Below are 24628 nucleotides of genomic sequence, written 5' to 3' on the forward strand. Positions count from 1 at the left end.
CGGAACTTGCGCCATTTACGAGACTCGGACTTACTCTTAAAGCCCCGACAACGTTTTACTGCCAGGTGCTACCTCTTCACGATCAAGCCGGGGCGGCCTCAAGGCAACGAAGATCGACGAAGGCCGCGGTTCGGGTCTGAAAAGTTGTACACTTCGTGACAGTCGATCCAAATTGTATACCATATCAGTAATACAGTGACCATAGCTTGCAATACATAACAGCAGAGGAAATCCGAAATACAAAAGTACAGATCCAGTTACACCTTCATGAACGAAAATACACTACTAAGTTCCACCCAACGACGTCCGCACTGTTCGAGATATTTCTCCACACACCCAGACATCGCCGTCAAGAAGCTTGAATGTGTTTTCACTAGCGCCGATACCACCTCTACACGATTCTATCAGTCACTCGACTTATTAGATGAAGTAAAACGAATTTTACCCAGAGAATCAGTTCCAGTCACATTCTTAATGGCGCGTTCACCATCGAATAGAAAACCGAGGTAACGCAGTTGGTTATAGAGTTTCTCATCGGAATACTAGAAAGACTTCGGTTCAGGAGTGTCATTCTTTTCAAGGAGTTGGGCGAACCTCAAGTGTGACCGGAGTCTTGCATCGTAAGCACCTGCGACCATATACGCCCATCATTCGAGTTTTGTAACCGCATATCGGATCACTACAGATGGTCCAGCATTCGTAAAACTTGGCAATGTGTTTTCTGATTTGAGCTTCCAACTGCGCTTGCAGGCTTCCCAACTGCAAGGGACTCTGGCATCCAGGACAGAATCGGCCATTTGGACGCAGACAGCATTCCTACACAGGGTGATAACGATAACAGCGGTGAGTGAAACAAAGAGACGTACCTCCCGATCGTTCAAAGGAGCATACGCCCATTGTCCTTTGCAATTGCGGCAAATCGTAAAGAATGGTTCAGCGTCTTTGTATCGTTCAGCATCTGATAGCTGGGAATCCAAACTCGCGAAACCGGTATTCTCTGCAGAGGAAGATGCGGCTACGCGGTATCTATCGGGATTGAGACCTGAAACGAAAAGACACCATTTAACGCATGGAGGGTCGACGGATCGACAAATATTTACCAAGGCATTCCGCAAGACGTGCACGGTCTGTTCCTTCAATCGGCTCACACAATCGTTCGACGGGCGGCAGCACTTGCTGCGAGAGGTAGTACTCGAAATCTAAAGCACAAACGAGGTCATTTACTACAGCTTCGACAAACAACTCAACACCCACCGATATTTAAACCAGAATCAGCCTTGCGAAGCTCATCACGATGGTGAGCTCTATCTGACTGAGCAGACTTCGCGCTCTCCTCTCCATCCGGTAAACAGAAAATGTATGGAATAACATCACCAGCACGCGCGTTGCCTCCCTTCGCCTTCATCTTTAGGGCAACCTGGACGTGTGGCAGACCCTCACTCTTGGGATATGCTTCGGGTTCTTTACCCAGTCGCTGTTTCATTGAGGTCAGCGTTTATGAAATCGGGGTTCCAAGACACAACGAACCTTGTGAATGGTGAAATCGTCGAGCTTAATCTGACCTCCCCTAACATTTTGACCGACCGAAGTCAAATATTCGTGAATATGTTCGACTACTATCTCTGTTGAATCACCCGACAGAATCTGATTGAGCACGAACCTTATTTCGACGTATTAGACAAAACCGTACTATGCCAAAAATCTGCGACTTACTGCGACACATTCTTAGACAGGTCACAATATTCTCGACGTTTCATATCGAGACCTTTGATCTCTGTCGATGTTCGACTTCCATCTTCCATCTTGAGGGCAGCATATTTCTTCTTCTGCAATAACAGCAGGCGTTGGAAAACGCTATCGAGGTCAATTTCGAGCAGTTTGTAGCATTCGTTAACAGTTTTTTTGAACTCTGTGGAGATTTTGAGCGCTTCGGACAGCTCGGTGACATTAGAGTTGACGAAGACAGAGTCGGTATCACCGTATACAACCTGTACAAAGTCAGTCAGGGAAGTATTCAGCGGCCGGTAGCGAGTCTTACGTCGAGTTGCATGCTTTCTGCCAACTCCCTGGTGTGAGTCAAGATTTCTCTGCCCTTATAGGTGGTGAGGGAGGCGAGTTGACGGGCATAGAACCGGGAGTATTCAAAACCTAGGCACCCGTACATACTGTTGGCAGTCAACTTCAACGCCTGCTGTTTGATATCATACTAAGTGAAGACCATCGCGTTAGCGAGATCTTCTAGGAAACAGGTATATTAGCAGAGTCGCACCTGAAGCAACTGTGCGGGCGTAGCATTCTTATCCTTCATAAGTGACTTGACTTGCCTTCGCCTCTGGACGAGAGTTGCAATAAGCCGAGGTAAAACACCTTGTGGAACTTCAGGACCAGGTGGGTCTGGTTGAATCTGCTCGCCATTCTGAAAACAATCAATCAACATATAGAATCGCAAGCATTAAATGGAACACACCTCATCCTCTTCATCCGCAATTCGCTCGATAGTCGTAAAGTCGACGTTATACTCCTGAATGATACTCGGGTACAACGAATTGAAGTCCATGACCAGAATATACTTGTCCCATAAGCCCCTCTTTGGCTCAAAGACAAGACCGCCTTTGTACTTATCCTTCTTCTTGCCCTTCGGTGCATCTTTCCGAGCTTCAGGATCATCGTCGGCGACTTCAATCTTCGCAGATTTCTTTCCCCAAGACCTGTCCTTATCAGGACAGACATACTTCAGCCGATGGAATTCGTGCAACAGGATGTACTCGTTTCTCTCCGCTCGCCCACCGTTCAAAGTCTTGTTCCTAATCATTCATATCATGAGAACAAGAGTAGGGGGAATAAGCTGTTCCTCGTACCAAGCGTTCCCAGCAAGATTAGTTAATTGCTTCGTCAGTGGAATTATCTGAACCTTGGATGCAAGGGCCATTTGGTAATGTGCGTCCAGTTCACAATGACGAACGAAGGTCATCAGCCTCTCCGGTCCACTAAGAGAGCTGTCAAAGTAGTTGGGAACATCATCCGGATCAATGTCTTGACGGTCGCTTTTCAGGTGAGTTGTACACATTTCAGTAAGAGACCAGGTCGTAGAAGATATCATGCTCTGATGTTTCAATCAACCCTACGAGGGTTCGAGAATCACAACTAAATACATACCTTCGCACTATCGCTCGTCAAGTCACACAACAACCGGCCATTCAAGAACTTGATGTTCGTGCCCTGCTTCCCAATATTAGGCCATCTCGCACGTCTGAAGCGTCCTACTCTAGACCAGTGGTCGACTTTGCAGTCTCGCATTCGGTGGAGTATCACATCGAGGGAAACGCCGAGGAAATCGTGACCAACAATGATATCTGGATCAGCTTTGTGAATTGCAACTGCGAAAATATTAGACTCGGTAAACGTATTGAAGAAAAATTGTAAGAAGGAATTTACCCAGAAGGCTGCTGAGTAACATTCGTTCATTCTTCATCGACGAGACAAGTCCTTTGCCGTTAGCTTTTGCATGCCCTTCAAAGTTCGAAGGAAATCGGTCGCCGAGTGGACGAACGAAAGTTTGTACGGTGCACGGGAGGCGTTCGGGGGGCGTAGGATCGTCAATCAGCACTTTGAAGTACGCATTAGCAAAGATCATATGGAAGAAAGACAGGACACGCACTGTTGTGCCAAATCCTGGCCGTTGCACAGACGACTTCCCGCCTGTTGTCTTTGTGGTTGACCACGGTCCGCACGCTAAGACTGAGGACGGTCAACGGTGGGACCTCCGTGGGTGATTGACCGGCTGCATCTAACAAGGGATTAAAGTCTTTTGGATCGCTGACTGTTGCCTCGAATTTACACCACGATACCTGTTCGGACGATGAGAGAGTGAGGATGATACTGATGTTGAACTTACGCCTTTGAAGTTAACTTCGGGTTCTTTGATCTTGATCCAACAAGGACCCATAATCTTGCGCTTGAGAACAAGGAGTTCGAAGGCACTTGTGTTGGTTCCAAACACTTTGGCGATATTGGGGCTCTGAATGGTGTTGGGAAGTTGTGGTTCTGGATTTTGGCATCAAGACTGGATTCCGAATAAGGATTGAAGATGCTCACCACTAAATGGATACGCAATCTTCAGCCAGGGTGTTTCCTCCCTGGGTACATCGGGATCGCCAAACGCGTATTTTCTCTCGACGAATTTGCCTTTGAACTTGCCAATATTAGCTCTCTTCCTGATCGCGTCAAAATCCCTATACACATCCGGTTGTGTGGGTTCCTCATCCGTATCATAATATTTCCCGTCCTCGCCCTCTTCGACTTTTCTCTTCCGTGGCAGGACGAACAAGTTGCGCTCCAAGTTTTCGACAGTAATGCAAGCGGAGACCAGCGCGCCTAAAGTCTTGTCCTTAACTTTCCCCACAAAAGATATTTGGCCATCATGTTCCAGGTAGTCGAGCCAATAAAAGTGGAGCGATCCGTCTGGTTCAAGGGCATCAACATTGGATGTATTCGAGGAAGAGGAAGTGGATGCAGTCGGTCCCAGTGATTCTGCCGCAGTAACGTTGAGTGAGTCGTAAACCGCTAGCCATGATGGAAGAGCATCCTCTTTCTCTTCAGGTTTCGGCTTTTCGACGGGGATAGTGACATCCATTTTCTCGGCCTTGACAGTTGTTTTAACCTCGAAATCATCAAAATCCAAGTCAATATCGTCAAACGCCTCGAAATCTATATCATCGATTTCAGCGTCCACGTCCATTTTTGCGAGGCGATGAGCGGCTGGTGTTATTCCACCCGCATCTATTCTCTGCTTCTTCTTCGGACTCAAGATTATATCATCGCTAGAGGGCATTGAAATGAAATCATCTATGGGTCCATCAGATGATGCTTCTGCAAAGTCGTCATATCCACCATTTCTGTAAGGAATGGGAGAGGAATCGCGATCGTCGGGCGAAGTTTTACGCTTTCTAGATTTCGCGGTTGTAGAAGGAGTGGGAGCGGAGTCCAGAGTGTTAAAGAGGTTCGCCATGAAGTCTGATTCTTCTTCAGTAGAGACTGTTTTACGGTAATCATTAATGGTTGGGGCGACAACTGGAGGTGGAGGAGGTTTGGGTTCCCCCTTTCCCTTAGCCTTGGCCTTGCTGTTCGACTTTTTCGATGCTGTGAAGTCAATATAAGCTCAAGTCGACAGAGACAGTGTGAATCACATACCTTTCTTCTTCGTCTCTCGTTCATCTTCGGATTCCGGGTACTCTTCGTCCTGGTCCATCCAGTCATCCATCCCATTGTCCATGTATCCATCAACTCCATCGTCGACGACAAAGTCATCTTTCTGAAGCCTTCCTTTCACGACGCGTTTATATTGGTCCTCGTTGACCTCGTCATAGAGGGTAACGTCCTCTTCCTATGACACGGAATTAGAACTCGAAGAGAGATGTGTCGGAGACGCGTCTGACCTTGAATGTACGCGCTATTCCTTGCCTTGCGCGCTTCAAGTCAGCGAGAGCTTTTGATACTGACTTTTTGTCCAGCCGACCAGACATAGTGAAACGTGTGGAGGTGAGAGTCAACGAGTTGAGAGGATGTTGCCAAAATTCTCACGTAACCGGCCACGCATTTATCATTGACGCGTCAATAAGAGTACACAAGATTCCCTAAATATTACTCGACCTCGAGTGTAGTCGCCAATGCTTTCGACGGTTGCCCGCAGATGCCCGCTTCATCATCGATCTAAAAGACTTTTGACCGATATCAACCTATGCACCCTTACACCTCGACGACAAACTACCCGTTCTGGATTCGTCTCAACAAGCACCTCGAATTCAAACCGCACAAGACACGTAAATCTTCCAGGTCAGAGGCGGCGGTGGAACAGTAGTTTTTCGACGTCAGCGCCGAAGCGGGATGCACTCGATGAAACAGGAACAGGAGAACGAGAGTTCTCTGCAGCGCTCCTATTCAGACCGAACAGCTTGGTGAGCTCTTATGATGAATGTTGCAAATTCCTATTTAGCTTGTTCAGTCTGTAGAAGACGCATGGGCCGTAATTGATCGAGCAAAAGATGTTTGGCCGTCCTTGCAAACCCACGACGACACCTGGTCATCCGACTGGGCTCAATGGGAGGATCTCTTTCCTCTCTATTGGCATTCACCTCATTATCTAATGATACCCAACATCGAAATGTTTGTCAACCTTCAATACGGGATTCAGGGAGAGACGAAGCCTCTTTTGTATTCTCTTCCGGTCTCACAGGAAGATTGGCTGAATATGAAAAAAGGAATGGGGGAAACGGGACAACCTCTACCTGCAACTCCACCGGATTGGTTTTACTTCACCATAGTCGGGAAGGAAGATTCTGAGGTGTATATGGCAGAGATGCAGTCCCAAACCATAGCTCGACTCTATTTAGGGGATAAACCACTGGGCGTTGATGGTCTCCTTGACGTACTTGGCCCTCCCGACCGGCGCAACGCCCTCGTTCTTGAGACCCTTTCGCCATCAGAAGAGGGCTGTCAGCTTCTCGAGCGAATATTTGCACGAGATCCAACCGTCACCGGAGTGCTGGGCGAGGAAAGGTGGCTGGGAACTGTACCAGAACCTACTGAGACTTGGCAAGAATGGTTAGCACAACCGGAGGCACTTTCAGAGGATGTTGAGAATGATGAAATTGAAGAGTTCGATAAAGAGGGGATGGAAAACGAGGAAACATCCGCGGCTGAGGAGGAGGAGCTCGTAGAAGAGGACGAGGAAGCTGACAAAGTAGGAGTTGAGGCGTCTGAAGAAATCCAATTGAGTGGCGAAGAACAGGCAGTGCTTGAAGACGCAAGGCAACTTGGGCTAACTGAGGACATGGACAAGTTGTCGGAGATGATGCAAGAGGCGGAAGGGGAGATCGACCGCACAGTCAAGAGATTGGGAGAGGTCCTTGCTGAGGCTGCAGATCCATCTTCATTTTCAACTTCGACGTCACCCGCGGAGGATCAAAGTTCACTGGCTGCCGACCCGCTATCCACAGACCCGGACGCAGTTGATCGAGCAGTGGAGCATATATTAAACTCTGATAGCAGCACACTCAATCTCTCTCAGTTACGCGGTCTTTCTGTCGAACAGCTCGCGGAGGTACAAGGCAGACTAGAAGCTATTGCAGCTGACGTTGAGGAGAGGAAGGAAGCGGGAGCCTCTGCATGGAAACCGGAGGGGGATGGAGAAATGGAGACTTCGCGAGTAGACGATGACAGGATGAGGGTTAGAGTACCTTTAAAACCTTCCAAAGGAGAAGGTCCCAAACCTGGCGACTCGTAGTCTGAGATATCTGCATGCAGTCAATTTCGTCATTAGAAACCTGCTGGTTGTAAGTATGAAGTCAAAGGCCTCGTTCTTCCGTCAAGTCAGACAAGCTTATGACCCGGCCCTTTGTGCCGAGTTTTTTTGCATGTTTATACACCTGCTTACTTGCACTCTGTAGGAGTTCTGCAGGTAGTGAACAGCATGAATCACCCATGGGGGGAAAGTTTGTGTCCCTTGGCCCACTGTATTCATGTCACATGACCCGTTCTGTGAATATCCTGTGTCAGAGGCGTAATTACACCTGTTCTACCTGTTACCCATGGAAAAAAGTATGGTGGGTATGGGACTTGTACAGGGTGACTAATCCATTCCAGCCCCATCCCATGCACAGGAAAACCCACCAACCTGTGCTGTTCCAACTTCCCTATCTGCAGGTATGGCCATGCTCTATCCCATTTTACAGGTGCAAACCCATGGGAAAAGTATTCTGTGTCAAATCAGTACATATTGTATAGTGGGTGACATAAATAGCAGGTAGAGGACTTGTACTGTGTACAGGACTTTGTACAGGGTGGCCTACCCCATTCCCTCCCTGTCCCATGCACAGAAAAACCTGTAACCTGTGGAAAACCCCACCAAGATAGTACAGTTAGAGAAGGGGAGAGGAGGGACCACAGAAACAGTGAGAGATGACAAATTATTACCAAAAAAGAGTGTGGGAATATAAAAGTTACATCTAATAACAGTTGAAGTATAGATACATGTCAGATAACAGTAGGAATAAACAGGAACTTGAAAAATACTACATTAGCTCAAAGGGAGGGGACATGGATATTGTCGTGCACGCAGGAAATTTCGATCTCCGCTTTAATTTACCCCGGTCCTGTCGCATAGATCATTTTTTGGAGATAATCGCTGATAATCGCTGATAATCAGGTCTCTTTGTCCCATTATATATAGGATATTTCCCAGTCATGCGTCACGCGTTATGTCCAGTAAGTAACCGAGCGCGTAGATTTGTTGAGCAGCGATACGCGAGACACGAGAGTAAGGCAGCTTGAGGGCCACGTGGTGCGGTACGAAATCCTCCTTCCGCACCGTCACCACGCTCGTTCCCTCAACTGGCTCGTCTAAGTCGTGCAGCGTATCAACAAGATCCTTTCCTTTTCCCGCCCTCCACACCCTGTCTCCGGCAAACATCCGAGGAAGTTAAACATCGGGAATTTCATTTTCATGTAAGTCTTTCCCTTGAATGTTTGCCTCCTCGTCCTCACGCTCTGGCAAGACCCTTTCGACAAGTAGATAACCGACCTCGAGGACGAGAGACTTCCCTCCCGCCCTCTCAGTCGACCGTAACCCTCGAGAGTGTCGAAAGTCTCGTTGGAGCCCAAAGACCCTCCGGGCCTCTACCCATATTTCTTGCACAACCCAAGTAGATCTATTAACATTCTAATCAAGCTACCTATACACTGCATAAGAGCACAACGAGCCAGTCCGAAGACTGCCGGATTCGCTCGTTGGAGGGCGCGGGTAAAGTTGAACTCGAAGCAAATAGTGTGGTGACCCACACGCCAGTCGTATCATTCTTCCAGGAGAGGAACCGTCAAGCTTCAAGTTTCGCACTATTACTTCAAGTCAGCTGGACAACGCACTTCCACACGATTCCGGACCTCATACTACTATCGAAGTAACCATGCGAAGAGCCCCGCGATTTCGATGGCATAGCCAATGGAAAACGAAGTATCTACTGCTGAATCCGAAAATTACCTGGAGTATCTCGTTTCAAACCACGTTTCTTGATCAGTCTCTTCAACTCCGCCTGTTTCGAATCCTTACATGTTTCATCTAGTCTGATGGGGGCACATAAATCGTGTTAAGCAGATCTAGCCGTGCCTCAATCCATCCGCCGAAGGCGACGACATCTGGTCATCAGAATGGGCGGAATGGACGCACCAAATTGTTGTTTATTGGCCTTCACCATATTATCTCATGATACCTTGTTGGACGTCAACATTCTCTATGGTATCAAGGAAGAAACGAAACCCCTTTTATTCCTTAGGATCCTCAGAGTAAGGATGGGAAGATCGGAAAAAAGGACTGGGAGAAGAATTTGTCTCAGAACCCCCACCTGCTCTCTTCTACTTCACGATCGCCGGAAAGAAGAGTCTGTGGTATACTTGGCGGACGAGAATAGCCAGCTCATAGTGCAAGCCTTTAATGAAGACGAACCATTGGGTGCCAGCACTCTTCTCGGTGCCCTCGCAAACTCTGATGCGCTCAGATTAGAGCCCATCACTCATTCCGAAGAAGGCAGTGAACTTGTTGACCGAATCTATGCGCGAGACCCCCAGCGGTTGCACAGGTACTGGGGGAGGAGAGGTGGCTGGGAAGCGTGCCAGAAGCTACGGAACCTTGGCAACAGTTGTCGGTTTTACATGAGTGGTGGGCTTTACCTGAAGTTCTATCGGATAACGACCTGGAAAATATATCCAATGACAAGGAGAACAGGAAGAGGGTGGACCGAAGTGACCAGAAACCTTAAACGAGAGGATGGTTCTCGATACCCAACCCCCAAGGAAGTGGTCGAGGAAATAGAATCGGGAAACAGAGAAATTCCTGCAGCATTCATGTGCGAACCCCGTTCCTGAGTCTCTATATCACCACACTTATAGCAAATTCCTTAGTACTCCGCCTACACATGGGCATCGGTGTGAGATAGAGCCAAGCAGAGGTCAGGGCAATGATGGAGTACTGCCTCCAAGAGTGGAGATCATATCTTCGGTATGTACCATCCGCGCCTTTCAATATCTTTCTGATGCACCTCCTGTGGGCCTCGGAAACTTAGTAATAACTATTTTTTGATTTTCGTGGGGTGCGCCCGCATAACGACCGTAACGACCAACTCTTTCCTCTACCCTTTTGCGGAGAGGCGTCAAAGTATTATCGAAATTTGGACATCTTTCTAGGCCTTGATCTTTAGCTCGCGTTGCCTCTCCTATGAATGCCTTCTCTAAGCAACTCCTGGGTTGAAAGCCGAACTGTTTTCTGTGCGTTTTTTTAAAATTTACAACAATCGATTTTCTGGCCGTTTCTGCTCTCGTGCGAATAGCATTCCGCAACTACTGGACCGAGGTATGTCACTGTGATAAATTCTCTCCTCGGTCGTCCTACCGGCTCCATACCTTTCTATTCCATGCATGCAGGACCGAGTGCGGCCGAAGTGCATCAGCGGCTGTGACATTAGACTATAATTCCTACGCGTCCGATCCTCAAGATATAAGACTCGAAGTATTTCCAAGAAATACTCGACGGTAGTCTCCCTTCGCTCGACTACCTATCTTTGTTCTCCCATCATGGTTAACGTTGGCCACATCGTTCATCATGCTCTTCACCCACATGCACACGGGCATGAACATTCCACTTCACATCACAAGACCGCGACACCTCCCACGAAAGGTTCCCATACACGTCGGTGGATAACCAAAATGCCCTCTGCATATACGAAAGCTCAAACCATCGAGTGGCTGTCTTTCATCGAATATGAAGTCACTGACAAGGTTGTGAAGCAAGTCGAGACAGACACATTTCCCGCGAACTTGGATACCTTAAATGAGCTTAGTCGGCTTTATCTTGTCGCAGTGCCGTTTGAAAACACGGAGATACAATAGTGAGCATGGTTCCTGGCTTGCATGCTCTATGAATCGTCTAACGATGATCATTTTAAAGTGATCCATCTCATGAGCTCGACATTGAGCCTGAGGCTCTGTTCCAGCGCTTTGTGAGGGATAAGAAAGGGTCTTGCTGTTTTGGCAAGTCCGGGATGCTTTTTGAAATGCTCCGAAGTCTTGGGTTCCGGTTCGTCCTTATCCAACGTCGAGTCAACAAAGCAGCTACTTAGTTGGCTTGTTTGAATAGTGTCTATGGCGGCCAGGCAAGGGTCAACAACACCGATTTCACTCCCGGTGCTACCCCAGAGAACCCCGCCTTCACACCTCCATTACACATAATCACTTTCGTTCAACCCCATCCCGATAGCACCGAGACCTACCTTCTCGATATCGGATTCGGTGGGACTGGTCTTGTGAGACCCATTCTACTTGAAGATGGTGCCGAAGTGTACGGGTGTACGCACACAGAGAAACACAGACTTGTAAAGAGACCGTTCCCCGGAGCGATATCTGCGCGTGAGTTTTTTTCTTTCGAACTCGCGAATACTAAGTTGAGCTAACGAACCTTTTTTTTTTGTTCTTCAGAGGACCCACCTGAGGAAATGTGGGCTCTGGATGTCGTTCGCTTCAAGAATGGAAATGAAAAAAGCAGCAACGTCTACATGTTCGACGAAACGGAGCATTACCAGGAAGACTATATAAACGCCAATTTCTATGTTTCTAATTTCCCCTTCGGTACACCCTTCTACGGGCACCTCGTACTCATCAAAAACTTCTTCGTCAACGAGGATCATGAGGATTTGGGAACGCTGATCTTGTGGGGTAACTCGGTGAGGAGGAATGTGGGCACCAAGGGAGAGCTTTTAAGGAGTTTTAAGAATGAACAGGAGAGGATCCTCGCAATAAAGGAGTTCTTCGGGATCGAAATAAACATGAAAGAGGGACTGGAAGCGATAAAGGGTCGTCATTCCGCATTGACGGCGTAGGAGGACTTTTTTATGTTAGTATGTATACTCTGGAAGGACTTTGTTTAGATTATGCATTGTATAGTATACTATCATAGTAGATGATTGTTGATCTTTCACCGATGTACAGTTTGTCTTAACTTATCCATCTCATGACCGATGTCCACTACAGAGGGCCGCGGTCCGTTTCAGATCGAACGCTGGACATGGCAAACATACTATGTAGCGGCCGTAGGATAGTTCGTTCAGACTCAACACGTCGTAGTGGCAGAATCTGCGGCCGACACGATGATGTTCAGCATTCATTATGATTATACTACGGTGTACACCTCGCTCTCCGTATGATTCCATCGTCCGACGTCGATACGGTGAATAAACGGTTCAATACACATACACAAACTATTCGAATCAGTCAGCAAACAGGTGAAACTGAAGTAGCCATGTAATTCCCACCTCGTCGTTTTCCTTATCCGTAAGATCCTTGAATGCGTTCTCGCCTAAATGTACATGACGAATCTTGTCATCTGAGGCGTTTTCCGGGATGGCGTCGGTATCGGCCATATGGAACTTCTTGTCCATGGAGGAGTCGTGTAACTTAGCTGGTTTTCCGTTTTTCATTCGTTGTCGCTCTTTGAGCTTGTTCAGGAACATTAGGTTGACCACTTGGAATCTAATGCCCATTCAGTGAGAAAGAGGCCAAAGCGTCGGAAAATTCAAAAGACCCTTACCCAACCACAGCCATGAGTGCAATAAAGATACCCAGCACCGCTCTCAGACCTGGAATGTATAGAGGAGCGTCGTTGTCCGTGAAAAGGAGAGGTCCGGCGATGTTCCCTCCAGCAGAGGCGGCATTATATCTAGAACGACCCATAATTTCAGGAGATTGATCATATGACATAACCTGATGAACATACGCAGACATCAAAACACTTCGTTTGGTAGAACCGGCGGTATTTGCGGTCATCCAGGAAACGATCAACGGGTTCGCACCAAACAAGAACGCGAGGAAGTAATAACCCAGGAGAAGAACCCCTAATGGGAAGTCGTGAACTGCATGTAAGGTGGGGTAATCATGGTTTTGCATTTGTAGTAGAAACCAAACGACAGTCTTACCATATAGGAGCACTAGCCCAATGATAACAGGCAAGACAAGTACTGCAAGAATCATTGACTTGTTCTTCCATTTATATGCCGCGTACGAAGACAGGAAGATCAACAGTATTTGCAGAAAGCCGAACGGGATGTTCTTGTTCACGATTAAGAGTGAATCCTTCCTAATACCAGATCGTGAGACGCACCAGCAGACTCGTGGTAAATTTATCGAAACCGAGACCGTTCAAGATGACAGGCCCAAAAGTCACTGTTACGGAAGCTCCTACACTGTTCGCACATGAGAGGTTTGGTCTAGATAGATGATGGGCCAACATACTTGAGCAGAAAGGTCATGGCAATGAAGAGCCATGTTTTGATTTCCAGGAGAGCCTCTACCGCCTGTCTTATCTTGAATTTTTCGGTAGCAGTATTTCCCGTGTTGTTAGCACGGAGGCGCTCCACGGCTTTAAGACGATCCTCAGGGGACAAAAATCGAGCCTCGCTGACGTTGTTGTCGAGTCTCCAATAAATATATGGTCCAGTTACACAGGTGAGCTGTCGGGCATGCGTGAATTTGAATTCGCAGGACATTGGTCCGAGTTGCACCCACCAGTCCACAAAATAGGAAGATGATTTGGTAGGTATGCAGTGCCGGGTTTTTTATTTGGCCAAAGCCATAAGCGAAAATGGCGGCCATGATAGTCCCCATTCCATTTGTTCCATACCAAGTTGCCACCCTCAATGGCTGTTCAACACGACGGTACCTGCGGAATAAAGTTTTGAGTTGCCAAAGAGTCTTTGGATCTGAAGGTTGCATACCAAACAGAGGTAAGAATTGCGAATAGTGGCAGACAGGCGGCTTCAAATAAACCCAGGAGAAAACGGGTGGCAAGGAGCGAAGGGTGTCTGGAAACCTCCGTTAGCTTGGCTACGTGCTCTCAAAAGCGAGATGCTCAATTACGAAGTGCTCGATGCCATACCACAGAGGGAGCTGTGATAAATATGTCAGGTAGAACTGGCACTGATAGTACGAGGACTTCGCTTACGCTCCCCAACATACAACGATGATCTGCCGAGTAAAGGGTTGTTATCAGGTCACAAAATCACTGGCGCTTCAGTGAGCGCACACACCGACATGAACAATCTCGGCTTAATCCTCACAAGTAAGTAACTGGATAACGGCTGCCACGCCAGTTGAGCAATGGCGTTCATTGAGCCTGCGGAATTCGAATTTCAGTCGACTGCCACCCGTTAAAACCTTGGAGGTGTCATCACCAATGGTGGAAAACTGATCTATAGTTGAGATGTGAGAAAAGGCTCCGCCCAAAAAGTACATAACTTACTGCCCACAAGACCCTGTTTATTCTGTATTCAGATACGACGAACGCGGACAGTCGTATGCCATGCACGTACCGCATCTTGCCTCAATCCAAATGTCGCGGCGTACCCCAGAACGGATTTATCCAAGCTTGAGAAACGTCAGACCGGGTAGCAGTCAGAAAACATAGGCTTACATTTGGAGCCAATAAACCTTCAAGTTACCGACTTCAATCAGACCGGAGAGGCATTTCTCATGACATAATATTGACTCACCCAAGTAAGAATCTAACGATGTCCGATGCGAACAATTGGTCAGCCACCCAGAAAACCCGATCTTGGATCGGCTTAACGTACAGTGAGAAGATGGATATCAGTTTTTCGTAGAATGCGTTTGCTATCTTCCTCTGTAACTTCTACTCGCGTTCTGTCCAAAATAATGTTTATGAGTCGGATTAGAATGCCACAAGAGAGCGACGAGCACGTACTGAGTCTGAGTGTATTCCTCGCTTCGAACGTCTTCAGTAATGCCGCTGTCACCATTTGTTTCTTTGTCGCTCATAATCTTGGCTGGAGCGAGTTCAAAGAGATAGCACCCTCGACCGAAATCCTGATCCTTTTAAAGCTTTCACGCATCCATAATTCTAAGCTGAGCTTCACGTGTCAGGGCATGGCGTGGAGATGTGGGAAATTGGATATCGTATGTTAGTGGCGCGGATTTTCCCCATGTCATTGACACTTTTAGGGAGCGCAAGTGACCAGGTACGCATCAATTACTTACAATGTGCTTGAACCATCCCACCACAACTGACACCAACTTGTGGAGGAGGGCCCGCGATCGGCTCGGCCTCCTAAGTTCTTCCCTCTGCAAACTTTAACCTGACTTGTATGTTCTGCTTGCGTTCACGCAAAGAACCTGATTTTGCTCGGATTTCAACAACGAATGATTGTGAAGGACCACATCATTGTACAGGCCAGAAATGGGTCTTCGAAAAATAGCCTCCAGAAACCCGGAGCCTTTAGGATCTTCATAATAATAAACCTGCAAAGTTTGGTACGGAACATTCACATCGAACGCGTTTCCAAGAGTTAACTTGAATGTTCCCCGGGTTTCAGTCGGGATAAATTCATGTAAGAAATACAAATCGAACCTCTGTTTGGGTGCTCGTGGATGGTGAAGGTCCCATGAAATTGAGATTTAATCTCGGACAAAACGTTTGATGTACGTGGATGTCCCCGACGGTTTGACGAGAGACTGGAAGAAGCTATGAGGGAAGCTGAGGGCAAAAACTAAACGATGCGCGTCTCTTTGGCTTGGGCCCGGGGCCAGTCGGCCCACACGGAGCGGAGGGGTTTCCGGTCCGGTTCTGGAAACGCTTGGTTCTGTCTGCACTCACGAGTGTCAAGAGGGGGGAAACAAATTGTAATACGGGATGTTTTATGATACTTAATATTTACTATTAGGGAGCTACAGCCAAGAGATAGACTAATTCAAGTACATCATCGGGCTGGACACATGAGAATAGGATACAGAAAAACCGAATACCGCCATAAAAAGAAAATGGCCATGGTTACCCAATGGGACATGCTGGTGGCAGGCGATAAATACAGAATAAAGATATCGACAAAAGAGCCTTTCTTGCGCCGCGGGTCGGGGGATCCAACGCGCTATTCGAACTGAGGAAGTTCACGTCGAGACCGAAGGGCCAAAGCAACCATAGGTGACATCGCATGCGGAAGGTGATGTCCGTAACGCCCAGGATCCATTATCGTTTCTAAAAAAATCATAATGAAGGACGCGTGAGATGATGGAAGTGCGGGATCGTAACACACCCCATTGTACGCGCAGTTGAACGCTTTCGCTCGAGGAAGATTTGAGGATCATAGACTCCAAACCTTGAATTTCTTGGTCCGTATGTCGTTCATCAAGTATAAGATGGATGTTGATTTGTGCGACATGTGGGAAAGACGTTGGGATCTTGCCAAGAAGAAGTCGGAGAAACTTATCCCATTTGTCCTCGGGAGCGTTAATCAATTGTTCTAGTCGAGTAACATTACCAACATCTAGCATGAGCGTGATACAGGATAGCGCGCTGGCCTGCGGGAATTGGTCGACAAAAAGGGTACACCAGCTGTGTTCTACCTCTGCATCCAGTCGAGCGTCGAAAAAGGGAACCACGATGGTAAGATCTTGAAGTTGAGGCAATGATCGAGGTTCTGATAATCCGGTGATGCTGATTCTAAGGAGGTCTATCAGAGTTACAAGTGAGAACGCTTTTTGCTGTGCTGGGAAAGGGACTGTTACCGGTTAGAGAGATAGTAGCTGTAGCTATGACCAGACTCCTTAGAGAAGGAGCGACGACTTCAAGCAACATCCTAAAGGCATGAAGGGACAAGAAAGACGGAGATTCGATAGACAGAGCCGTAAGAGCAGTGGGAGTCGACAAAATGTGATGAACCACCCAGTCGATTGAGATTTCGGAATTAACCCGGAGTTCCTTCAAATGAGTCAGATCGTAGTCGACTCCGTCATCCACCTGGACTTGTCCAGTACCTTCATCGTCAAGTGCGACGCGGTGAAGTTCCAAGAATGTGATCGGTCCGGAATGGCTCAAAAACCACTGGAACTGCTGGACGCTGGTGAACCGTGCCTTGATTACATGCAGATTCCTCGCAGACTCGAGAGAGGACACGATATGAGCTATAGTGGTAAGGTTATGAGGATTCGGAGACTGGAGCGGGGACCATATAAGAGTGGTTATGTTATTGATAGGGGGGTTTGGAAGTGAAATTTCTGGCGGTTGCAGGTCGAGGATACGTTGCGGGGTGTGAGGAGTGATGTCGCCCCATAACTGACCGCTGCTGTCAGTAGCAAACTCGTACCGTCCGGATTCAATGATCAAGATCTTGAGGTGCGGGATAGCGATGTCAGGGGAGTTTTCGACGAACTGGATCCAACGGTGGTGACTATAAGCAGAAGATAAAGTCACTCTGTCAAATAGATGCCTGAGGGATTGTGAGCGAAAAACAGGAGATGCTAGAGCAAGTCGTCGAAGAACTTTGACGTCGTTGCGACTATGCTCAACGACCCGCAGCATGAGCTCAGAAGGAAATCGATCGAAGGCCTGAAATGCCTAGAGTTAACAAGGGAAAGCGGGCGATGAGGGAAACGTACCATTTGTCATGACAGAGTTACTGGAAGAGGGAGAAAGGGTTTCTGGACGAGCATTTCGAAAAACCAGGAAACATAAACCCTCTTTCACGTGGGATGAGGACACCCCTAACTGCGACAGCGGAAGAAAATCGTATTCTAGGTCACGTTTCCATCTTTCCAGATGCGCCCCTTTGGCAGACAAGACAGAGACATACGATCGTAGTACTGCAGAGTCGGTGGCGGCGTCCGAGTCGCGTACCAAACGAAAGAAGGAAGTGACAAACAACCATCAACATCCACCTTCACCAGCCAACCAATGGGTCGTCTACGTCGCTCCCGAGTGCACAACGCTCGACGGGATGTGCATAGAGCAACTCGAACAAGAGTAAGACACATACTTCACCGTTTATCACTCTCTTGACCAACTTTTCCAGGCTCGAACAAAAGACCTGGATCAAATTCAGCTCATCGACCTCGATCCCAAAGTACGTTCAGAGCCTTCGAATGATACAATATCCCCAATATTTTTGCTTCGATTTAGAACCGTGCTGCTTTGGAAGCTCAACCTCTTGATTTTGAAAAACCTGGACTTGCTCAGCATTACTGCGTCGAATGTGCCAAGTATGTCTCGCAGAAAAAATTCCGGATCGATGGGCTACTTGCTTAGTTCGGGTCCTTTCTTCTTCTTCTTAGGTACTACGAGTCAGATACTGCTCTCCGGTCTCATTGGAAAAGCAAAGTTCATAAAAGAAGGTGTAAGCAACTCAAAGAGCCAGCATACACTATGGAAGAAGCTGAGAGAGCGGCGGGTTTGGGTAGAGAAGGGAAACGGCCGACTGCGGTCTCTATTGACGTTGATGTAACGTTGTGATGAGGTTGATTCGTGAGCATCGTCTTTTGGTAGACGACTGATGCTTCCTAGCTGACATCACGGTTGGCCAGGACCAGACAGAAAACTACCCTCTGCACATCTGAATACACCTACATCGCGAACCTCAGCCCGGTGACGATACGCCTGAACTTACCATGCCTGGAACGCTATCTTTCGTTGCGTGCTCATCAAAGTAGAACGATAGACCAGTCCAATTACCATCAGCGTTTAATTACCCTTCCTTCCGTGCCCTGTACTCTAGCGCATGAATTACAGCTCCGATCTGTCATGCTCTTGCTTTTTTCGAGGTAATTTAAATCCTCCCATCCAAGTTTCATCCAACAGATCATTAGGATCATAAACTTTCTTCACCTCCATCATCTTCTTCAAGTTTTTCCCTGTAGAACGCACCATCACGTCTTCAAATCCTGCGGCATAATTCATATACACGAACGGATGGAACAATCCGCGGTGGGTCGCTTCGGTTTCTGCCCAATGTATAAGTTGGCGGGAGCTCTCTATCATGACTTCATCGTCTGCTGGATCAAGCCAGTCACTGGTGAAGATCATCACTACAGATAATTAATCAGCACAAATAGCTCCTATTTTCTCGACGCACTCACCCCAAAGCTCCCCATCATCGCCCGACAAGTTTAGTGGACTTCCTCCCGAATTCAAAGCTGCTTCCGAAACGTTACGAGGTAGAGGTTGTACTCCAACACCCCAAAGGACTCCAGGACGGTTTTGGTATGCCCCGAAAAGTTCTACCCCTCGCTGATGGAGGTCTAAATGAAATTGGACATTGGCTTTATAGGTCATCGACGACCACAAGCTCCGACCATGCTTCCCTGGATCAGCTTCCTGGAACTCCTCGGTTATATCCATCAAGCTCTTGACTCCGGTGGTATCAATCAGCGGTTTAACTTCCTCAAAGTTCGACCAAAGACTCGGTGGAAATGGGATGGGGTCTAGGTAAGTCTGAAGCGTCCAGACAATGTAGTTCTGCTGAGCAGCGTTCCAGACCAGGGTTAGGCCAAAGAACCCTTTCGGATCCTGCACCAAATTTTTCGTGAATGTGACGAGCTTTTCAAGCAAGGCTCGCGCGTCGTCTATCGCATAGAATTGGGACCCGCCCCACGCCTGCCCCTGCGGGAAAGTGGCCATATCGAAACGCGTGACGATACCGAAATTTGTGCTACCGAGCTTTAAAGCCCAATATAGGTCAGCGTGGTCGTTAACGTTCGCATTCACAATGCTTCCATTGGCGAGAACGATTTCGTAATTGACAATATTGTCGCTCCCAAACCCGTGTTTGGGGGTCAAGAAACTAATACCGCCTATTAAGGGCAATGGTCAGTCCTGCGCCTCGACTCGAAACGTGGATTGCCATACACACCTCCAAGTAAAAAACCCCCTACACCTACATCTCCCACTCTCCCACCCACAGTAGTCAAATTATAAACTGCAAGCTCCCTATACACATCCCTCCAACGATACCCCGCACCGAACGACACCGTCTTTTTATCCTCCGACAACGATATACCCGTCTCTAGACTCTGTAGATCGACCGTAAACCCGGTCCCATCTATATTCGATGCCCCTTGGAATGACATATGTCCACCACTTCTGACAGCAAACTTGCATCTTGGGGTTCTATGACGTGTGGACGTCGTTTTCATAATCGTTGACACGTCGGCTGGAGTCGTTGGTGAGATGCGACATTGTGGTTGGAGTTTTCTCTGACTGGCGGAATAGTAGGACGATTGTTGAGCGTCGTAGGTTGGATCACCTGGCCATGAGACTTTGTTTGGGAGAAGGTCATTTAGGATGTGACACTATATCGACGGGAGAAGGCATGGTGAGTGGAAGGCGGGGTATTCGGGGGGAGGGGAAGGCTGGAAAGGATACTTACACATCCTGAGGCCGGGTCGGTCAGAGGCTCCTGCTTTCCGTGAACGATGGAGGAAGAGGAGACTAGAACGCCGATTAGGGCTCCTGCGAGAAGCATGAAAGGAGGGAGAACTGCGACTTTCATTTAAAACATCGTGGTCTCTCTTTTTAAATACCGTAGGACCCACAGAACTTCGTCTTTTAGTCATAAGTTATAATCATCACTGAAAAAATTTCCTGAACCCGGCGGCTTCGGGAGCCATCATCATCTGACACCCTTCTGGAATACCCCGGGAGTATCTACGGCCCTGATTAAAATTCTCACATACATAGAGCTGTTTTTAGTTCTTTGAGAGTGTGATACCGATACCTTTCTGTTCTCATATTCAGTCTCGTCTAAGATTGTAGCGTTGGTCACATCAGCCATGTAGGGATAGCTCAAAGTCTCCTTCAGGGTTCTGTGCAGTGTGTAGGTCCAATTTCCATGTGATACAACATCGTTTAGGCAAGGATCATTTGGTGTCAAGTGTGTGTAAGTAGTTGCATGTCACCCGAATATACCCTACTCATCACTATCCTCCGAACTAGAAGGCTGGTCCATCTTCACGGGCTCATCGTACGATACAACCCAGTGCAAGCCACCTCCGCAAACGGCAGGATTCATAACACAAGAATAATGTGTATCTTCATTCAATAACGGCTTCGTCTGCAACCAGTCCACGACGTCAACAATCTTGAGCGGCTTGCCACTGGCCGGTACCCGTACACTTTCCCAGAGGCCACATACACAATTCTTCCTCTCAACACTGTCGGCGACTAGATCGCGAACCGTATGCCCTGCACCAGACTCTAGTCCCAGTTGAGATTTTAGAAAATTGTTCCATTGGTCCTCGGTCCAATCCTCCATGCTCTTATCATGGTTGGTCACGGCAAGAAATGAATCAGAGCTGTGTGTCGTGGAGCCATCAAGACCGTGCTCGAATACGAATATGTCGTTTGGTGTGCAGAATGTCAAGTAACAAGGCGATCCGGGATACTTGAAGATCTCGGCCTCAAGGGCTTTCCGGGATGAGGGAGGAGGCTGGCTAGTGAGAAGTATTCTTCGTAAAATGCTGGTATTCGATGGTCGACGACCAAGAATGATAGAAATATAGTGGAGATAACGAGCGAGTTTGGATCTTGTCGGCGTTGGGCGATAGTTAAGGGAAATCGAGAGTCCTTCTCTACAATAAGATTTCATGATTCTCAAGCTTAGTCTCGAGAAAAAACCACGTACCTCACTCCAGTCAAAACCCCAATGTAACCGGCATATGTAACTCCTCTATTTCAAAAAACTTAGGTTAGTCCGCTGAGACTGAACACCAAGTAGCTCGAAGCGCACCTGGCAATGACTTGACCTTCGCGAACATATTCCACACAGATAGTCAAGTCTCGAAGCACATCCATCTCCCAGTCGAGTCCACGGAAATGGACAATCCCACTAGACCTGCCGTCCGAGCCCCCGTCCACAACCTTCACTCCACCACTTATACACCCTGAGAGAAGATCCAGAAACGTGTTGAAGGCAATGACAAGATGCTTTGAGATCCCAGTAGCCTGCGATATCCCAGAAATCTCTTCGTTTTCTTCTTCAGAATGGACACGCCGTAGGAGTAGCCTGGCTGCACCTTTGAATAATCGCGGGAACGGTGTGAGGCCGAGAATCTCGTCGTATAGCGGAGATATCTGGAGAAGTTCAGTTTTATAGTCCTTGCATATTTCTTTGTATCTCTCTCGTGGGGGAAGTGAGAGATTAATGCGGTATAATGGCGGTTGTGCGTGACTCGGAAGTGTGAAGATTGATTGTACTGACACTGGCTGGGATTGTCGGGTACGAGAGCATAGTTGAGGGGGCATTGAAGGTTTCAAGGATAACTCGAGACCTTACTGTCGTGTGCGAATCTGGGAGTCAACATGACTTGTGACTGTTCCCATTGTTGGTGGGGTAGATGATAGTGACGCCCACAGACGCCCACAATCCGACAGCTCTTATCTCATATGTAACGGCAATATCCTCACTTTTTTCGAGAAGATTCTGCCAACAGACCCTCTTGCATATACTTCACATAACATATACTTCACATGTCAGATGTTCAGCACTGATAGTATTCCTTCGTCTGGGTAGAGTCAAATTTATGGAGATGGCACAAGAACCTTGGAGAGAGAACGGACATCTCGCCCCAGAGAGCTCCAAAAGCTGGGACTTGGTCTGCCTTTAAGCGAACTATTCCATGTCCCATACGCCTAAACTTGAAGTTTCACTGTCTGTCGTGACCCATTCATCATCCGTATCGCTGACTGTTTCCCCTTCGCTATCTGTTTCGTCAAAACCTACATGACGGTTCTCAATGCCTGAGAAAATGACGCTAAGCATTTAATGCAACAGCACAATCAAAAACTCACTCCACTTTATTTCAACCTCCTTTCCCGCAAAATACGCGAAGAGTGTTTTCACGATGGCGTTAATTTCCCTTCTTCGTCTCTGACCAACATACAGGACCAACTCAAACCAAATCACAAGTTTCTCAACCTTTGGAAACTTCTTCAAAAGCAACAAGTAAAACCGTCTCGAATTGTAGCGCTGCATAGCATAGACATCTCTTTCCGGGACCTTTGAATGAAATTTGAGTTCCATAACAGCTAGGTTCTGCGCCTCGATCGAAGTGAAGACATGTTCGTCTGAACGACAGCGAAAAATGGCGTCACCCGTGGACAGTGTCTCAATTATCAAGGTTCGAAGGGAAGGAAAAAGGCTTATTAGCGGCTTTGAACCTAAGGGAACGACGTCCATGAATTAGAATTATCCGGTGGCAAGTGGGTTAGAGGGTTACACAAACCAAATATATCGTACATTGCGGGCTTCATAGTAAGATGTCCAACTGAAGGAGCGAACAAGTTGAGAAGGGGAAGAATGTCCAGTAAATCAAGTCCATCGATCAAAGTGAGAGCACGAAGCCGTTGAGGTTTTGAGTCCACAAACAAAGTGGTTATCCATCCGACATCTTTACTGTCCGCGTCAATTATAAGGGATCCAAGTGAGGAAAGGTCGAAGGAAGTGACATCGAGCCTCTCGGATGAGGCATGATTGAGATTGTTTCTCTCCCCATCCCCAGTCGGTTCAAATTTGAGGGCGAAAGCGTTCAACCTCAATTCCTTGATGGGCCCGCAGTTCCCAAGGAAACACTCCAATGTTCTGACATCCAGAAACCCCGAAGAGATCTCCACTTTCCGTAATGATGGAAAAGCACGAAGGAACCGAATGATATCAAGAGACATGATCGTGGTCTCATAGCCGTTGTAAGACACCGCCGGCGCCCAATCGAGCTCCGTTACTCCTGCCATCGTAGGAATCGAAGGAATGGGTTCGGACATTGTCCGTGGCGAGATGGGATCAATTACGGCCCATGATTTGGGACAAAATTCGACTCGTCGAACGACCGTAGCAATACCCGGCGACAGTTGTATTAATTGATTCCATCGACGAAAATCAGCAAATGATTCTAGCTTTGTTTCAAAAAATATGAAGGGCAGGCAGGCCCCGCGCCATGTCCTCGAGGCTAGAGACCATCCGAGTAGTGACTGCTTGTCGTCCGCTGTGAAAGAGACGATATTCGAGATTGTTTCGGTAGGAAGGTTGTAGGACGGCTGGTTGGGATCCATGAGGTTTTCCGGATGACTGGCAAGTGAGTGAGAATGTTGGAGAGGGAGCAACGTGCACACTGCACAGTGACAAGTCGGCAAATATTAATACTTGGATCGTTATCAACCCCTTGAGAGATAGACAGCAATTTGGACGGGCTCTCGGACGACGATAGTTGGTGCAAAGTCTGATGGATATAAGCATGTCTTTCTATTTCCTCGTGATGGGAACACTATCGGAGATACCCAACAAAGGATGGAGACTGAACATATCGTTCAACCTGCACAAAGCGCGGTTTAAGTTCGGCTCAAACAACATTTTCTCGGAATCGGGGAGGTGAGCACGGAAATAGTCCTTCATTTCGTCCAGCGTAAGCGCGATTGCGTAGTCAAAGATTGGTGGTTTGAGGTCGAATTCAGGAATGGGGAAATACTGCCAACCTAGCTCGTCGAACGGCTCGTGGGCAAGGATGTAGTCGAGTTTCAGCGTCTGCCATGACGTTAGTGAGGATATTAGGAGACTTCATGAACGATTTACGTACATGATTAAGTTCCTCCATAGAGAGAGACTCATTATCAGTTTCCTCCTTCGAGACTGTGAGGTGGTTGATTTGAGCCGAGAGCGTTGTCACTGACATAGCCAGTCGAGCGGACGCGACCCAAGTGGCACGGTACCTGTGGGAATATCTTTCTCAATTGAGATTCGATCAATGTTTCCCCGATCCA

The 24628-nt window shown here is 47.7% G+C and overlaps 11 protein-coding genes across 14 annotated transcripts; 4 read left to right on the forward strand and 7 right to left on the reverse strand.

The window, feature by feature from the left end:
- Positions 1–161: 161 nt before the first annotated feature.
- E1B28_007104 (uncharacterized protein) lies at positions 162–5560 on the reverse strand. Of its 2 annotated transcripts, XM_043151812.1 has the most exons (19): positions 5436–5560; positions 5191–5383; positions 4096–5139; positions 3896–4044; positions 3659–3848; positions 3436–3606; positions 3157–3377; positions 2859–3103; positions 2468–2804; positions 2270–2416; positions 2039–2206; positions 1714–1988; positions 1528–1660; positions 1255–1474; positions 1101–1199; positions 867–1042; positions 595–816; positions 446–542; positions 162–391 (listed from the first exon to the last, which is right to left on the reverse strand). In XM_043151812.1, the coding sequence occupies exons 1-19, from the start codon at positions 5520–5522 to the stop codon at positions 258–260; spliced, it is 4308 nt and encodes a 1435-aa protein (XP_043009892.1). In that variant the 5' UTR covers positions 5523–5560; the 3' UTR covers positions 162–257. The 2 variants fall into 2 exon arrangements, with proteins under 2 accessions (XP_043009892.1, XP_043009893.1); XM_043151813.1 differs by having other exon boundaries at positions 595–1042.
- Positions 5561–5601: 41 nt separating this feature from the next.
- Positions 5602–7385, forward strand: E1B28_007105 (uncharacterized protein). Its single transcript, XM_043151814.1, has 2 exons — positions 5602–5954; positions 6002–7385. The coding sequence occupies exons 1-2, from the start codon at positions 5667–5669 to the stop codon at positions 7280–7282; spliced, it is 1569 nt and encodes a 522-aa protein (XP_043009894.1). The 5' UTR covers positions 5602–5666; the 3' UTR covers positions 7283–7385.
- Positions 7386–9201: 1816 nt separating this feature from the next.
- On the forward strand, positions 9202–10115 carry E1B28_007106 (uncharacterized protein; the record flags this gene model as incomplete). The annotated part of the gene is made up of 3 exons (XM_043151815.1): positions 9202–9896; positions 9952–10048; positions 10113–10115. 3 exons carry the CDS (start codon positions 9202–9204, stop codon positions 10113–10115), a joined length of 795 nt encoding a protein of 264 aa, XP_043009895.1.
- Positions 10116–10620: 505 nt separating this feature from the next.
- E1B28_007107 (uncharacterized protein) lies at positions 10621–11921 on the forward strand (the record flags this gene model as incomplete). The annotated part of the gene is made up of 4 exons (XM_043151816.1): positions 10621–10934; positions 10994–11122; positions 11183–11451; positions 11521–11921. The coding sequence occupies 4 exons, from the start codon at positions 10621–10623 to the stop codon at positions 11919–11921; spliced, it is 1113 nt and encodes a 370-aa protein (XP_043009896.1).
- Positions 11922–12108: 187 nt separating this feature from the next.
- E1B28_007108 (uncharacterized protein) lies at positions 12109–15604 on the reverse strand. Of its 2 annotated transcripts, XM_043151817.1 has the most exons (20): positions 15461–15604; positions 15091–15402; positions 14798–14958; positions 14667–14736; positions 14586–14597; positions 14507–14523; positions 14406–14460; positions 14336–14348; positions 14268–14285; positions 14124–14209; positions 14039–14061; positions 13954–13983; positions 13812–13898; positions 13603–13756; positions 13330–13547; positions 13199–13280; positions 12815–13146; positions 12629–12757; positions 12354–12570; positions 12109–12299 (listed from the first exon to the last, which is right to left on the reverse strand). In XM_043151817.1, the coding sequence occupies exons 3-20, from the start codon at positions 14869–14871 to the stop codon at positions 12282–12284; spliced, it is 1635 nt and encodes a 544-aa protein (XP_043009897.1). In that variant the 5' UTR covers positions 14872–14958; positions 15091–15402; positions 15461–15604; the 3' UTR covers positions 12109–12281. The 2 variants fall into 2 exon arrangements, with proteins under 2 accessions (XP_043009897.1, XP_043009898.1); XM_043151818.1 differs by lacking the exons at positions 14406–14460; positions 14507–14523; positions 14586–14597; ... (2 more) ...; positions 15091–15402; positions 15461–15604 and having other exon boundaries at positions 12150–12299; positions 12815–12950; positions 13014–13146; positions 14124–14285; positions 14336–14363.
- A 210-nt stretch (positions 15605–15814) lies between these two features.
- E1B28_007109 (uncharacterized protein) lies at positions 15815–17741 on the reverse strand. Of its 2 annotated transcripts, XM_043151819.1 has the most exons (4): positions 17485–17741; positions 16615–17434; positions 16143–16559; positions 15815–16084 (listed from the first exon to the last, which is right to left on the reverse strand). In XM_043151819.1, exons 1-4 carry the CDS (start codon positions 17485–17487, stop codon positions 15978–15980), a joined length of 1347 nt encoding a protein of 448 aa, XP_043009899.1. In that variant the 5' UTR covers positions 17488–17741; the 3' UTR covers positions 15815–15977. The 2 variants fall into 2 exon arrangements, with proteins under 2 accessions (XP_043009899.1, XP_043009900.1); XM_043151820.1 differs by having other exon boundaries at positions 15815–16559; positions 17485–17567.
- A 24-nt stretch (positions 17742–17765) lies between these two features.
- On the forward strand, positions 17766–18565 carry E1B28_007110 (uncharacterized protein). Its single transcript, XM_043151821.1, has 5 exons — positions 17766–17848; positions 17898–17948; positions 18005–18084; positions 18157–18346; positions 18406–18565. The coding sequence occupies exons 1-4, from the start codon at positions 17780–17782 to the stop codon at positions 18332–18334; spliced, it is 378 nt and encodes a 125-aa protein (XP_043009901.1). The 5' UTR covers positions 17766–17779; the 3' UTR covers positions 18335–18346; positions 18406–18565.
- Positions 18566–18604: 39 nt separating this feature from the next.
- Positions 18605–20408, reverse strand: E1B28_007111 (uncharacterized protein; the record flags this gene model as incomplete). Its single annotated transcript, XM_043151822.1, has 4 exons — positions 20247–20408; positions 19731–20169; positions 18958–19671; positions 18605–18906 (listed from the first exon to the last, which is right to left on the reverse strand). The coding sequence occupies exons 1-4, from the start codon at positions 20367–20369 to the stop codon at positions 18605–18607; spliced, it is 1578 nt and encodes a 525-aa protein (XP_043009902.1). The 5' UTR covers positions 20370–20408.
- A 267-nt stretch (positions 20409–20675) lies between these two features.
- E1B28_007112 (uncharacterized protein) lies at positions 20676–22223 on the reverse strand. The gene is made up of 3 exons (XM_043151823.1): positions 21606–22223; positions 21501–21545; positions 20676–21447 (listed from the first exon to the last, which is right to left on the reverse strand). The coding sequence occupies exons 1-3, from the start codon at positions 22118–22120 to the stop codon at positions 20787–20789; spliced, it is 1221 nt and encodes a 406-aa protein (XP_043009903.1). The 5' UTR covers positions 22121–22223; the 3' UTR covers positions 20676–20786.
- A 264-nt stretch (positions 22224–22487) lies between these two features.
- On the reverse strand, positions 22488–23923 carry E1B28_007113 (uncharacterized protein; the record flags this gene model as incomplete). The annotated part of the gene is made up of 3 exons (XM_043151824.1): positions 22488–22615; positions 22667–23035; positions 23101–23923. The coding sequence occupies 3 exons, from the start codon at positions 23921–23923 to the stop codon at positions 22488–22490; spliced, it is 1320 nt and encodes a 439-aa protein (XP_043009904.1).
- A 190-nt stretch (positions 23924–24113) lies between these two features.
- On the reverse strand, positions 24114–24540 carry E1B28_007114 (uncharacterized protein; the record flags this gene model as incomplete). Its single annotated transcript, XM_043151825.1, has 2 exons — positions 24114–24392; positions 24445–24540. The coding sequence occupies 2 exons, from the start codon at positions 24538–24540 to the stop codon at positions 24114–24116; spliced, it is 375 nt and encodes a 124-aa protein (XP_043009905.1).
- Between the last annotated feature and the right edge of the window lie 88 nt (positions 24541–24628).

The sequence above is a fragment of the Marasmius oreades genome, chromosome 4 (genome assembly GCF_018924745.1).
Source record: "Marasmius oreades isolate 03SP1 chromosome 4, whole genome shotgun sequence".
Lineage (NCBI taxonomy): Eukaryota > Fungi > Basidiomycota > Agaricomycetes > Agaricales > Marasmiaceae > Marasmius > Marasmius oreades.